Genomic DNA, 13,257 nt, shown 5'->3' on the forward strand with positions numbered 1-13,257 from the left:
GTTTTAAGGATATCTCTGTGAAGAAACTGGACTGTATGACATTGGGATGGAACCGATGGTGCAGGATAATAGACTGGAACCAATGGTGCAGGATATCAGACTTGAACCGATGGTGCAGGATAATAGACTGGAACCGAGGGTGCAGGATATCAGACTGGAACCGAGGGTGCAGGATATCAGACTGGAACCGATGGTGCAGGATATCAGACTGGAACCGATGGTGCAGGATATCAGACTGGAACCGATGGTGCAGGATAACAGACTGGAACCGATGGTGCAGGATAACAGACTGGAACCGATGGTGCAGGATAACAGACTGGAACCGATGGTGCAGGATAGCAGACTGGAACCGATGGTGCAGGATAACAGACTGGAACCGATGGTGCAGGATAACAGACTGGAACCGATGGTGCAGGATCACCAGGATGGAACCGATGGTGCAGGATAACAGACTGGAACCGATGGTGCAGGATCACCAGGATGGAACCGATGGTGCAGGATCACCAGGATGGAACCGATGGTGCAGGATCACCAGGATGGAACTCAGTAGAGCAAATATATAATCTGCACTGAAGATCAACCACAGGAACTTAGATGAAATCACACAGCTAGGCTGAAGACAACATTGCACTGGCAAGTGCTCAGAGACTCCTTATATACCCCTGGGAGAGTAGGGATTGGCTGCAGATGTCAGGTGACAGCAAACTGGTCTCCTGTTGGTGGATGAACAGTCACGTGATTCAGACTGTCATGGCTGCACCCAGCACTGGAGGGAATGCTGCAAATGGAAGCCTGGGAGACTGCAGGAGGTGAGAAGAAGCTGCAGCTGGAGGGAGTCTGCCATGGAGTCGGATCGTGGAGCGAGGAACCAGGTAAGTGAACCGGTGGCTGCAGCAGTTTGTGACACTAGTCTGGCTCTGTCCGTGTAGCTGAGAGAGAGGTGTGATACAATGTATATGGTATTGTGCAATGTGTAACCTCACTAGTCAGATTTGCTGGGCTCATTGTTGTATAAAATTGGGTTACACAGATATTGGTGACAAATTGCAGTTATGTCCTTTATCCCCCAGCCCCAAAAGGCGTCCGTGCCAGTATTACCAGCTAACGCCCCAGGCAGGATCTGCTTCTCAACGTATAACATAATATTGTACGTGTTCTGTCACTTTCATACAGAATATATCACCCTAAATAAGAATGGCGCGTTATTCCCGGTTATTATTTGCCCATTCTGATTTGCATGCACTTAGTTATTCACTTTGCATGTGTGAAGACTCTGTAAATAATACATCACTGGATGTGACAATATTTCCTCTTTTCTGGATATTTCCTTGTTAACCATTTCCTGCAGACACTAGAAATAACCCCGCAGACCTGGCGAGATTATAATCAGACGCCTCTGCAGGTGTTGTGTAATATAAAGGGCAGGAGACCCCCAGAACAACTCAGTCCATAGAGAGAGAGAGAGAGAGAGAGAGAGAGAGGACGAGTCCTGGCTGGGATTATAGGAACACAGATATTTATAAGGGGATTATATTGTATATCCCATAGCAACGATCCGACCTCAGCAGGTCACAGGGCAATGGAGATTTACTTCCAGATATATCTGATATTTGAAATGATCACACTTTTGTATTCTGCATCTATATCCCACCCACCACAGAGTCCCCGAGACCTTCAGATACTGGAGAATGCTACGAACATTATCAATGACGGACTGAGCAGCTCAAGTTTCCTCTTCAAAGTATTCCAGAGCGACATGAAAGACAAACAGGTTTGTACAAACTAAAGTAGCACGTCTGGTGTATGTGTAACGTCTGGTGTATGTGTAACGTCTGGTGTATGTGTAACGTGTGTGGTGTATGTGTAACGTGTGTGGTGTATGTGTAACGTGTGTGGTGTATGTGTAACGTGTGTGGTGTATGTGTAACGTGTGTGGTGTATGTGTAACGTCTGGTGTATGTGTAACGTGTGTGTGGTGTATGTGTAACGTGTGTGGTGTATGTGTAACGTGTGTGGTGTATGTGTAACGTCTGGTGTATGTGTAACGTCTGGTGTATGTGTAACGTCTGGTGTATGTGTTACGCCTGGTGTATGTGTTACGCCTGGTGTATGTGTTACGCCTGGTGTATGTGTTACGCCTGGTGTATGTGTAACGTGTGGGGTATGTGTAACTTCTGGTGTATGTGTAACGTCTGGTGTATGTGTAACATGTGGTGTATGTGTAACGTCTGGTGTATGTGTAACGTCTGGTGTATGTGTAACGTCTGGTGTATGTGTAACGTGTGTGGTGTATGTGTAACGTGTGTGGTGTATGTGTAACGTGTGTGGTGTATGTGTAACGTGTGTGGTGTATGTGTAACGTGTGTGGTGTATGTGTAACGTGTGGTGTATGTGTAACGTGTGGTGTATGTGTAACGTGTGGTGTATGTGTAACGTCTGGTGTATGTGTAACGTCTGGTGTATGTGTAACGTCTGGTGTATGTGTAACGTCTGGTGTATGTGTAACATGTGGTGTATGTGTAACGTGTGGGGTGTGTGAGAGCAGATACAGTGTAACGTGTGGGGTGTATGTGTAACATGTGGGGTGTATGTGTAACGCCTGGTGTATGTGTAACGTGTGAGGTATGTGTAACATGTGGGGTATGTGAGAGCAGATACAGTATAAGTGTGCGGTATGTGAGAGCAGATACAGTGTAACGTGTGGGGTATGTGAGAGCAGATACAGTGTAACATGTGGGGTATGTGAGAGCAGATACAGTGTAACGTGTGGGGTGTGTGAGAGCAGATACAGTATAACGTGTGGGGTATGTGAGAGCAGATACAGTGTAACGTGTGGGGTATGTGAGAGCAGATACAGTGTAACGTGTGGGGTGTGAGAGCAGATACAGTGTAACGTGTGGGGTGTGTGAGAGCAGATACAGTGTAACGTGTGGGGTGTATGTGTAACATGTGGGGTGTATGTGTAACGCCTGGTGTATGTGTAACGTGTGAGGTATGTGTAACGTGTGGGGTATGTGAGAGCAGATACAGTGTAACGTGTGGGATATGTGAGAGCAGATACAGTGTAACGTGTGGAGTGTGTGAGAGCAGATACAGTGTAACGTGTGGGGTGTGAGAGCAGATACAGTGTAACGTGTGGGGTAAGTGAGAGCAGATACAGTGTAACGTGTGGGGTAAGTGAGAGCAGATACAGTGTAACGTGTGGGGTAAGTGAGAGCAGATACAGTGTAACGTGTGGGGTAAGTGAGACCAGATACAGTGTAACGTGTGGGGTATGTGAGACCAGATACAGTGTAACGTGTGGGGTGTGAGACCAGATACAGTGTAACGTGTGGGGTGTGAGAGCAGATACAGTGTAACGTGTGGGGTGTGTGAGAGCAGATACAGTGTAACGTGTGGGGTAAGTGAGAGCAGATACAGTGTAACGTGTGGGGTGTGAGAGCAGATACAGTGTAACGTGTGGGGTGTGAGAGCAGATACAGTGTAACGTGTGGGGTAAGTGAGAGCAGATACAGTGTAACGTGTGGGGTAAGTGAGAGCAGATACAGTGTAACGTGTGGGGTAAGTGAGAGCAGATACAGTGTAACGTGTGGGGTGTGAGAGCAGATACAGTGTATCGTGTGGGGTATGTGAGACCAGATACAGTGTAACGTGTGGGGTGTGAGACCAGATACAGTGTAACGTGTGGGGTGTGAGAGCAGATACAGTGTAACGTGTGGGGTGTGTGAGAGCAGATACAGTGTAACGTGTGGGGTATGAGAGCAGATACAGTGCAACCACTGACACAATGTGCCGTTAGTAAATACCTTTAGGTACAGAGGATGAGTCTGGAGGGAACAGACAAAACTTCATTGGGGGCCCCACCGACTGGATCGGAGAAATGGATTAAATGATCCCAATTTTCGTTTTCAGTATTTTATATAAGATATGGATAATAAATGCTTTCGATTTCTACAGCTGTATTAGTAGTGTACTCCAGATATTAAGAATCACAAATTGCCAATATAGACATTTGTGACGTCTCCACGAGTTACGTGATGAAATTACATGTTTTAAATTCACGCGGAAATCTTCCTCCTCGCTGCCGGCGAGATGTCCTGAGTGGATTTCATCAGAACGTGTTTCTCAATACTCTTCACAATCAGGGAAAAGGCGTTAATGAAAGACTCAGGGCCTAATTCATTACGGATAACGCACGGCCAATTGTTACGCACTGCGAATGCATCGCAGTGTATGAATGCACCATTGCGATCGCAGAGACCATGCAGACCCAGCCTGGAATAATCGGAACTTTCAACAGAGATCCGGATAAAGATAGTTTTTTGTATAGAAGTATTCCGGCGCTCCCAAGGATCAGTGTTATTTTGGGGAAAAAAAAGAGAATGGAAAAAAATATAGTGTAAATCTGTGATAAAAACCAAAAAAGAACGTATATAGACACATACTCACCCTTTATAGGTGAGATCAGTACAATGGACACAAATCAACACCGTGGTCCTATGGTGGTTGCAATAGCAACAATGAATCGATCTGGATGGGTCTCAAATCCTGGCAGTAGTCGCTATGTGGAGAAAATAAAACACGCCTCCATAGTGCAAATCGGTTGTCATTAAGTCAGAATAATAGTAAATAATATCCTGCTCACCTTATTCCAATTGCATAAGCGCCTTAGACATTCATTTTAAATCCCGATGTCCGTCGGTATTGAAAAAATATATATCTCTTAAAAATAATTTTATTTAACTTCCATTAAAATATCTGAGGATTTACAATGACTGCAGACAAGAGACACAATAATAGCTTGGTGCAATCAGTGCTGGGCTGGCATACAGGGGGTACAGGGAAATCACAGTGCTGGGCTGGCACACAGGGGGTACAGGGAAATCACAGTGCTGGGCTGGCACACAGGGGGTACAGGGAAATCACAGTGCTGGGCTGGCACACAGGGGGTACAGGGAAATCACAGTGCTGGCCTGGCACACAGGGAGTACAGGGAAATCACAGTGCTGGCCTGGCACACAGGGGGTACAGGGAAATTACAGTGCTGGCCTGGCACACAGGGGGTACAGGGAAATCACAGTGCTGGGCTGGCACACAGGGGGTACAGGGAAATCACAGTGCTGGGCTGGCACACAGGGGGTACAAGGAAATCACAGTGCTGGGCTGTCACACAGGGGGTACAGGGAAATCACAGTGCTGGGCTGGCACACAGGGGGTACAGGGAAATCACAGTGCTGGGCTGGCACACGGGGTAAAAGGAAATCACAGTGCTGGGCTGGTACAGACGGGGTACAGGGAAATCACAATGTTGTGTTGGCACATGGGGGGTACAGGGAAATCACAGTGTTGGGCTGGTACACGGGGGGTACAGGGAAATCACAATGTTGTGCTGGCACATGGGGGGTACAGGGAAATCACAGTGCTGGGCTGGTACAGAGGGGGTACAGGGAAATCACAATGTTGTGCTGGCACATGGGGGGTACAGGGAAATCACAGTGTTGGGCTGGTACACGGGGGGTACAGGGAAATCACAATGTTTGGCTGGCACAAGGGGGGTACAGGGAAATCACAGTGTTGAGCTGGTACACAGGAGGTATAGGGAAATCACAGTGTTGAGCTGGTACACAGGAGGTATAGGGAAATCACAGTGTTGGGCTGGTACACAGGAGGTATAGGGAAATCACAGTGTTGGGCTGGTACACAGGAGGTATAGGGAAATCACAGTGGTGCAAGTAACATGGGGCCTGATTTAGAGATGGACGCTAATGCGATCGCAGCTACGAAAATATGTTAGTGCCTGCCAAAGCTCAGCCTGCATAAAGATGCCCGCTGCTGCCTTCTCACATGCGTGTGACGTCGCTTACCTGAGTAAATATCGCTAACATCGACTCACATCGAACGGCCATCTGACCTGCCGCAGACTCTGCTGCTCTCCTGACACACAGATGAAAACTTCTTATGTTCTCTATACAGGACGGACACTCCAAGGGCGGCCAGACAGAGGAGACCCCAGGACAGAAAACGGTCACGAGACGTCGCAGTGTCCCGATATACAACAGCGGTAAAAAAGCCTCTGCAATCAACTTACTGGCCATCAGCAAGAAGAGCTCATTGGACGTCCATTCAGCGGCCTCCTGCTTAATATGTATATTCGACTGGCTTAAGCCTAACACTAGAGCTACACGGAGATAATCTATTTATATTACACAGTCAGGGGGTTAAAAATTCAGCTATTAGAAGGATAAGTGAAATTAAACTATTGACACAAATACATCAGATGCTTATATGTTAATAATAGGGATTATTTTTGTACATATGTTTGGAAGCTGGGGGCTGTTATATGAATTTTTTTAATATACATCTTTACAAGAAGCTTAATAAAGGTCATTGATGAATGAATGAATGAATCTTCCCTTATATCCTGAGATGACCGCTATTATTTAGTAGATGAAGAACCAATAAACAATGGGCCTTATTCAGCGAGGATTGCAACTGCGATTACACATGCAATTGGCCGATTTTTGCGTTGTGCGCTTGCGTATGCACCGCAGTGCACGTGCGTGAACACACCACTGCGATCAGGACTGCGATCGCAGTGACTAAGCAGACCCATCGCAGACCCATCGCAGAGTGATTGACAGGAAGTGCCGTTTGGGGGTGGTCGGGGAAACGCGGGCGTGTCAGTGCGTTTGAACGTCATTGCATGGGCATGCATAAATTAGCCACTGCTATGCCATACGCAGATTGTGTAGTCACTGCGTGTGATGAGGTTAGTAATTCCTGAGTAAGGTCAGAGCCTGTGTAAGTGTGTGTGATGATGTGATGGTACTCCATGTTACTGATGCTTTCTCAGTCTTGTGTAATCACTGTGTGTGATGAGGTTAGTAATTCCTGAGTAAGGTCAGAGCGTGTGTAAGTGTGTGTGAGGCTGTGATGGTACTCCATGTTACTGATGGTATCTCAGTCTTGTGTAATCACTGTGTGTGATGAGGTTAGTAATTCCTGAGTAAGGTCAGAGCCTGTGTAAGTGTGTGTGAGGCTGTGATGGTACTCCATGTTACTGATGGTGTCTCAGTCTTGTGTAATCACTGTGTGTGATGAGGTTAGTAATTCCTGAGTAAGGTCAGAGCTTGTGTAAGTGTGTGTGGTACTCCATGTTACTAATGGTCTCTCAGTCTTGTGTAATCACTGTGTGTGATGAGGTTAGCAATGCCTGAGTAAGGTCAGAGCTTGTGCAACTGTGCGTGAGGCTGCGATGGTATGCGATGTTACCGATGGTTTTCGCAGTCTTGCTAAGTATTATGGATGTGTGTAAGGTAAGGTGGGCATCCACCTGGGTTGTGTTGTGCTGTGACGGCATAGCGATCGCAGAGGATTAGTATATTATCGCAGTAGCATAATCGCTATTGCAATCGCAGTTGCGATCCGTACTGAATCAGGCCCAATGTGATAGGTGTGATTGGCAAAGCTACCCGCCCTCACTCTTACAGGGGTATAATGAATTGAAGGATCAACCACACTAAGATAAATTGTAGCTTCTCCTCAGAGCTGTCATGTGTTTCCATGCAATCTCAGATTTGGTTCAAGGGAACATGTAAATCACATAAAATACAAAAACGTAGTGTAATACATTCAATATTAAAGTGATCATACGGTACCCCCAATAAATGTATTATTGAGGCAACAATGTATTGTATTTTCACGGGCCCAGATGTTACCTGCCAGCAGTGTGTCAGCAGGGAATTAGCTTTCTGCTCTGGCTCTCTTCTTCTGCAGCACTCTCTTGCTTTCTCCCTCCTCCCACACTACAGCAGAGAGGCAAGGGTTCCTGCCCCCAGACCCAATAAATTCACAACCTGCTGGTGGTAAAGGAATTTACTTGAATGTTAATGGCCCAAAGCGGTGGTTAGACTGGATAACTAGGTTAAAAGATGTATTTGAGAGGTCTATTCATGATGTTAATTATCGAGGTCCAAACGGACCCCGATAATTAACATTCTAACTCGCCGTTGCTACCGGAGCAATTCATCATTGCTCCGCCGCGGTGACAACTGATGCAAAATTAGCTGTCCCTGTGAGCAGCTTCACTGCTCCTACAGGAGCAGTGACGGGACTGCATGTGCGACCTACAGGTCACGCATGCACACAAGAGCCCCGATGTCCGGCAGAAGGAGCCGGACTGAGGCGGAGGGATCCAAAAGGATCCCTCTTCTCAACCCGGACCTTCTTCCCATAGGGAAGGAGCGGGTTACAATGCCGTAGCAGGAGCATTCGCCATCTGAAGACGGCGAATGCTCCCGAAGTCAAGCTCCGAAAAATATAATATTTTCGGAGCTTGATGAATTCTGTCCCCATACTAGTGTATGGGGACAGTGGGTCATTCCGCAAGAGGAAGGTAAGTGGGAGATATCTGTGATCTACCCAACCTTTATCACACAATATAATGGGAATTAAAGAGAAATCGAAAGGATACTGTCAAATCATTGGCATATACATATGTTAGATGAAAGAGCTATGAAGATACTGCCTGAAAAACCCAGAGTGCTTTATAAGAAGGCCAGAAATCTAAAACCTTTGGAGAAACGAGAAGAAACCTCATATAAAGGCTTTTATCATTGCCTTAACTGTAGGAACCAGTTAACATCAACGAAACCCACTCTTGATTTCCATTCGACTAGAACAAAGAAAAAATTCACAATAAAAGAAAAACTTACGTGTGAAACAGAAGGGGCCATTTATTGGATTGAATGCCCGTGTGGCACTCAATATGTAGGCCAAATCAAACGAAAGATTAAAACCAGAATATCTGAACATTTGTATAATATAAAGAGAGGCTTAACTACTCATAGTCTTTCTGCACATTTCTTAAAATTTCACAACAGCAATCCCAAAGGTCTGAAATTCCTGGGCATCCAAAAGATTACACCACATTGGAGAGGTGAAGATCTGGTTAGGAAATGAAAGAAAAATGAAACCAAATGGATCTACCAATTACAAACCTTGGAACCCTATGGATTCAAAATAGATATAGAACTCCAAGTGTTCCTATAAAAAAATATTTTACAATTTTTAAATTGAAAACATTTTAAATCAACATTTTAATCTGCCTTAAATATCTATTCAATACCTATTTTACACATAATTATCATTTCTTAAACTTCCAATTTTATTTATTTTTATTTTTATAAGAGAAAGTATCATAAAAGAGAAGAATAACTTTTTACCATGTGCATTCCGCTCTTTTTGTGATGTCACAGCCGGACATGAACTTCCGGTTCTTTAAAGATCTCAAAAAGTTGTCTTTTTATAGGGAAACTTTATTAAGATTCTATTCATCCTTGAAAAAGCACCCGCAGCGGCGTGAAACGCGTTGGAGAGACGGAGCAAAGTGGAGCAGTGCCTTACACCAAGTCACCGGTGTTTGCCATACAGGACGCATGCCGTCATCGGTGGGTGACGTAGCAATTCAATCTCCGGCTAACGGCTTACAGTCATCCATGGAGGACTGCAGTCCCTAGAGGTAGGGTTTAATAGGACTAGTATTAGCATCCAGCCCACACCTCATGTACCGCAGTGTGTACTGTTTACAAACGGACGTAACACTAACTCCCTATTGTGCCCAAAAGGCCTATAAACATTACGTTTCTTTGCATGTTTTTATACTTTCTCTTAGTTTTATAATCCAGTAGCGCTCGTATACTTTGTTTTACTGTATCATGACGTTACCTTACCAACATTTTACGTCACATAACATTTTATTATCTAGTAACAGTAAGAGATTTGCTTATTTCTACAAAACAATGACATTTTATAATAATCCTACAGACCTAATAGTTATTACATGCCTGTGGGGCCTGATTCAGCTCCGGAGGGTGTGGCGAGTACACTCACGTTTTTCCCATTATCGGAAAGCTGCGCATGTGCAGGACCCAAGTGCAGAACGGATCCTGCGATCTCGCTCACAGATCCCCCAAGCCGCAGCATGTTGCGTTTTGAGGGGTGGAGCAGGGGGGTCCCAGGAGTCCGCCAGGAGTGGGAGTGCCCTGTATCCCAGGAGTGCCAGGGTCTGTGTGGGTGGACGCAGATTTCCTGGGCATGAGTAAAGTGAAGCTTATTCCGAGTGGCCGGTGCTGCGGAAGGTGGCGATGATGATCCGATGAGCGTTCTACGGACGCTGCACTCAGATCGCTATGGCTGTCAGGAGGCGTTTCCTTCCTAGAGACGCCCCCTGCAGTATCTCACTATATGCTGGACGGTACTGGACAGCCGCTTCCTTGTTACTACATGATTCTCAGGACCCCAAGTGTTTCATGTGGCAAAAACTGGGACCATCCAGGAAAAGCATTTATAGTCCTATAATAGACCCTCTCGCTGTCAGACACTGAGCACACATAAGTGGTAATAAATGCCAAGGGGTACTTACATGGCAGGAAGAGCTTAGAAGGTTGGGGGGGGGGAAGCAGTGCCGTGCTGGGCAGCACTGGCTGGGAGCGAGCAGTTGAGCACTGGGCCTGATTCAGACCCGATTGCAAGCGCTGAGCGCTCGCTACCGGGTCGTTGGTGGCCCAGAGCGCATGCGCACGATGGAGCCGGCAAGCCGTCGCTCCGGGTCTCGTACCAAAGGGGGCGTGCTGTCGATGTTGAGTGACAGCACGCCCCCTTTGGTGGGCGGGCCGGGGGCACGGCTTCCCAGACAGAGGCGTTCCCACGAGTGATGTCAGTGGGAGAGACGCTGTTAGAGCCGAAATCTCTCTGGGGCTTGTGGCAACGAGACCCTACCACGAGGGTCTCGTCGCAAGCACGATGGTCGCGATGGTCTTGACCATCGCGACCATCTTCCTGGCCGCTCGCTATAGCTGTGGGTGGTCATTCACAGCTATACGAGCGGCCAGGAGGCTGTTCTAAAATAAAAATAGCCCGGCCCTGATTCAGAACGAGCGCTCTGTCAGAGCGTCCGGCTCGGAATCAGGGCCACTGTCCCTTCAGAGCTGCCATCTACCACCAGATGTGTGTAAAACTATTATAACTATTATTATCATTATTATTATTATTATTATTATTATTATTATTATTATGTGGTGATGATGATGATTGTAGTATCAGGTAAAAATAAATTCCTCAATTTGTGAAATTCGGATTAAAACATAAAAAAAAAACCTGTTACTTTCTTTAAACTATATGTATTTATTTATGCTCCAATTTGTCACGACCAATCTGAGAATCGCCACCAGTGACTTATGGTTACCTCAGCACGTGTGGTTAGTATAACACGGTACTGCCAACATCAACGAAGTTCACGGGAGTCGTTAGGTTCTCCCCTCAGATATGAATATTGCTCACTCACTTACATATAGGACGTAGCTTTGACCTCACAGACTCGTGAATTCGACAAGAACACGGAGAATACACTGGATTAAAAATGTTTAATCCAAAAAATATTTCCAAGGTTATTGATTACAGAAAAAGGTAATACAAATATGGACAATACAGATAGATCACAAATAAGCTTCAGAAAATAGAAGGAATTAAAATGATAGAAAACCCAGAGTCTTTACACTTAGGGGGTATTTCAGAGTTGGTCGCAAGCGCTGAGCGCTCGCAACCGACTCGATGTTGCCCCACTGGGCATGCGCACGACGGAGCCGGCTCCGTTGTGCGCATGCGCGAGACCAGGCTAGCGACGGACGCTCCGTCGCTAGGGGTCTCGCAGCAGACGGGGCGAGCTGTCGATGGTGAAAGCTCGCCCCGTTTGGGAGGCGGGCAGGGGGCATGTCTGCCCAAACGGAGGCGTTCCCGCCGGAACGCTTGCCATTTGGGGACAGCCCCACTGACATCATTGCTGATGTCAGTGGGCAGCTTCCTGCTCGATCAGAGCAGGAAGTTCCCTGGGGCTTACGAGTGCCCAGAACCAACCTTAGGGTCTGGTCGTAAGCCCCGAAGGTCTTGACCATCGCGACCATCACCCATGTCGGTCGCTAGAGCTGTGGGTGTTAACCCACAGCTTAGCGATCGACAAGGAGGCGCTCGTTCAGGATGCAGGCGGCCGCCCTGATTCAGTGCGACCGCCTGCAACTTACGACCGCCTCTGAATAAGGTCCTTAGACCCTGTTGTGAAGGAGACACAGGAGCATCGGGTCCAGGCCAGTCATCAGGACCCTCCTTAGGCACAAGAACACTTATGACTGAGGGAGAAGCACAGTTATACCCTCACAGGTGCACGAGCCCCCACCTTTGGGTTTTTAACTCTTTTGTTGCTGTACACTGGTCATCAAGATATCGAACACTCCCTTCCACATATTGTCTATAGGAGATAGGGGGTCTTGAAACAGGGTGGATGTTTTTAGAATGTAAGCTCTTACGAGCAGGGCCCTCTACTCTCTTATGCTTCTCCCTACTTTAGTTTCATCTACTTCTTACTCACCACTAGGGCACCTAACACTTGGCTGCTTATCTGGGTGTTATGGTCGCTAATGTAGCAATGTATATTGGACCTCATTCAGAGTCTCTCGCTAGATGCAATTGCTCGCCCCCAGCGTATGTAAATTTGTCAAAGTGATGCGATGGGAAGCGATCACTCGCCAAGGCATAAGCACACCCACCCAATCGCACAGGCAGAGCCGCCCACCAGCACACGTCATCTCCAGGAAGTGTATTAAAACATTGGTACATGGAGGACAGCCTGAAGCGATCGCAGCGCTTGTGGTTGCCTTACTCTACCGCAAGCACTGCAAGGACTTCAGTGTAAAAAACAGGCATGTGACGTGTACTAAGACGCTGCGTGTTAATTATGCACGCCTCTAAAATGGCGAAACGCTCAGGCACGCCTGCGTACGCACCTCCACTCCCCCGTTATTAGTGTCCTGCCTCTGTTACCACCCACAAACGGCCTCTCCTGTCACTCATTTCACTGGGCTGTCTTTGCTGGGTGAGCGAGTGGCCTGCAATCGCACAGAGTAGTTCACGCACGCGCAGAACGAAGCATGCGCGTGCACGTATGCAAACCATCGGGCCACTTGCGAGCGCACAGCTCTAGCGAGAGACTCTGAATGAGGTCCATTATCCATGTCCTGGTCCTGTATTGTATTGTTCTGTAAGTCACTTGTCTACAATTTGTCTATGTACATTGTAAGGCGCCACGGAACACTTGTGGTGCCATATAAATAAATGATAATAATAATAATAATAAAAATAATAATAATGATGGAGGCTGTTTAGACTCCCACCACCAGGGAGCAGTGCAGCACTTTGGGAAATAAT

General features: G+C 46.8%; 1 protein-coding gene across 1 annotated transcript; it reads left to right on the forward strand.

The window, feature by feature from the left end:
• The first annotated feature begins 740 nt into the window (after positions 1–740).
• Positions 741–6,378, forward strand: LOC148474520 (uncharacterized). Its single transcript, XM_088458501.1, has 3 exons — positions 741–872; positions 1,661–1,771; positions 5,974–6,378. Exons 1-3 carry the CDS (start codon positions 843–845, stop codon positions 6,190–6,192), a joined length of 360 nt encoding a protein of 119 aa, XP_088314627.1. The 5' UTR covers positions 741–842; the 3' UTR covers positions 6,193–6,378.
• Positions 6,379–13,257: the final 6,879 nt, after the last annotated feature.

Source organism: Taudactylus pleione, unplaced genomic scaffold, assembly GCF_031769625.1.
Source record: "Taudactylus pleione unplaced genomic scaffold, aTauple2 ptg000838l, whole genome shotgun sequence".
Classification (NCBI taxonomy): Eukaryota; Metazoa; Chordata; class Amphibia; order Anura; family Myobatrachidae; genus Taudactylus; species Taudactylus pleione.

What these genes read in the sequence shown, in the direction of transcription:
- LOC148474520 (XM_088458501.1), top strand. Translation starts at nt 843, where the DNA reads ATGGAGTCGGATCGTGGAGCGAGGAACCAG. An exon ending in ATCGTGGAGCGAGGAACCAG is followed by an intron (nt 873 to 1,660) that starts GTAAGTGAACCG and finishes CACCCACCACAG; the next exon opens with AGTCCCCGAGACCTTCAGAT. An exon ending in GCGACATGAAAGACAAACAG is followed by an intron (nt 1,772 to 5,973) that starts GTTTGTACAAAC and finishes TTCTCTATACAG; the next exon opens with GACGGACACTCCAAGGGCGG.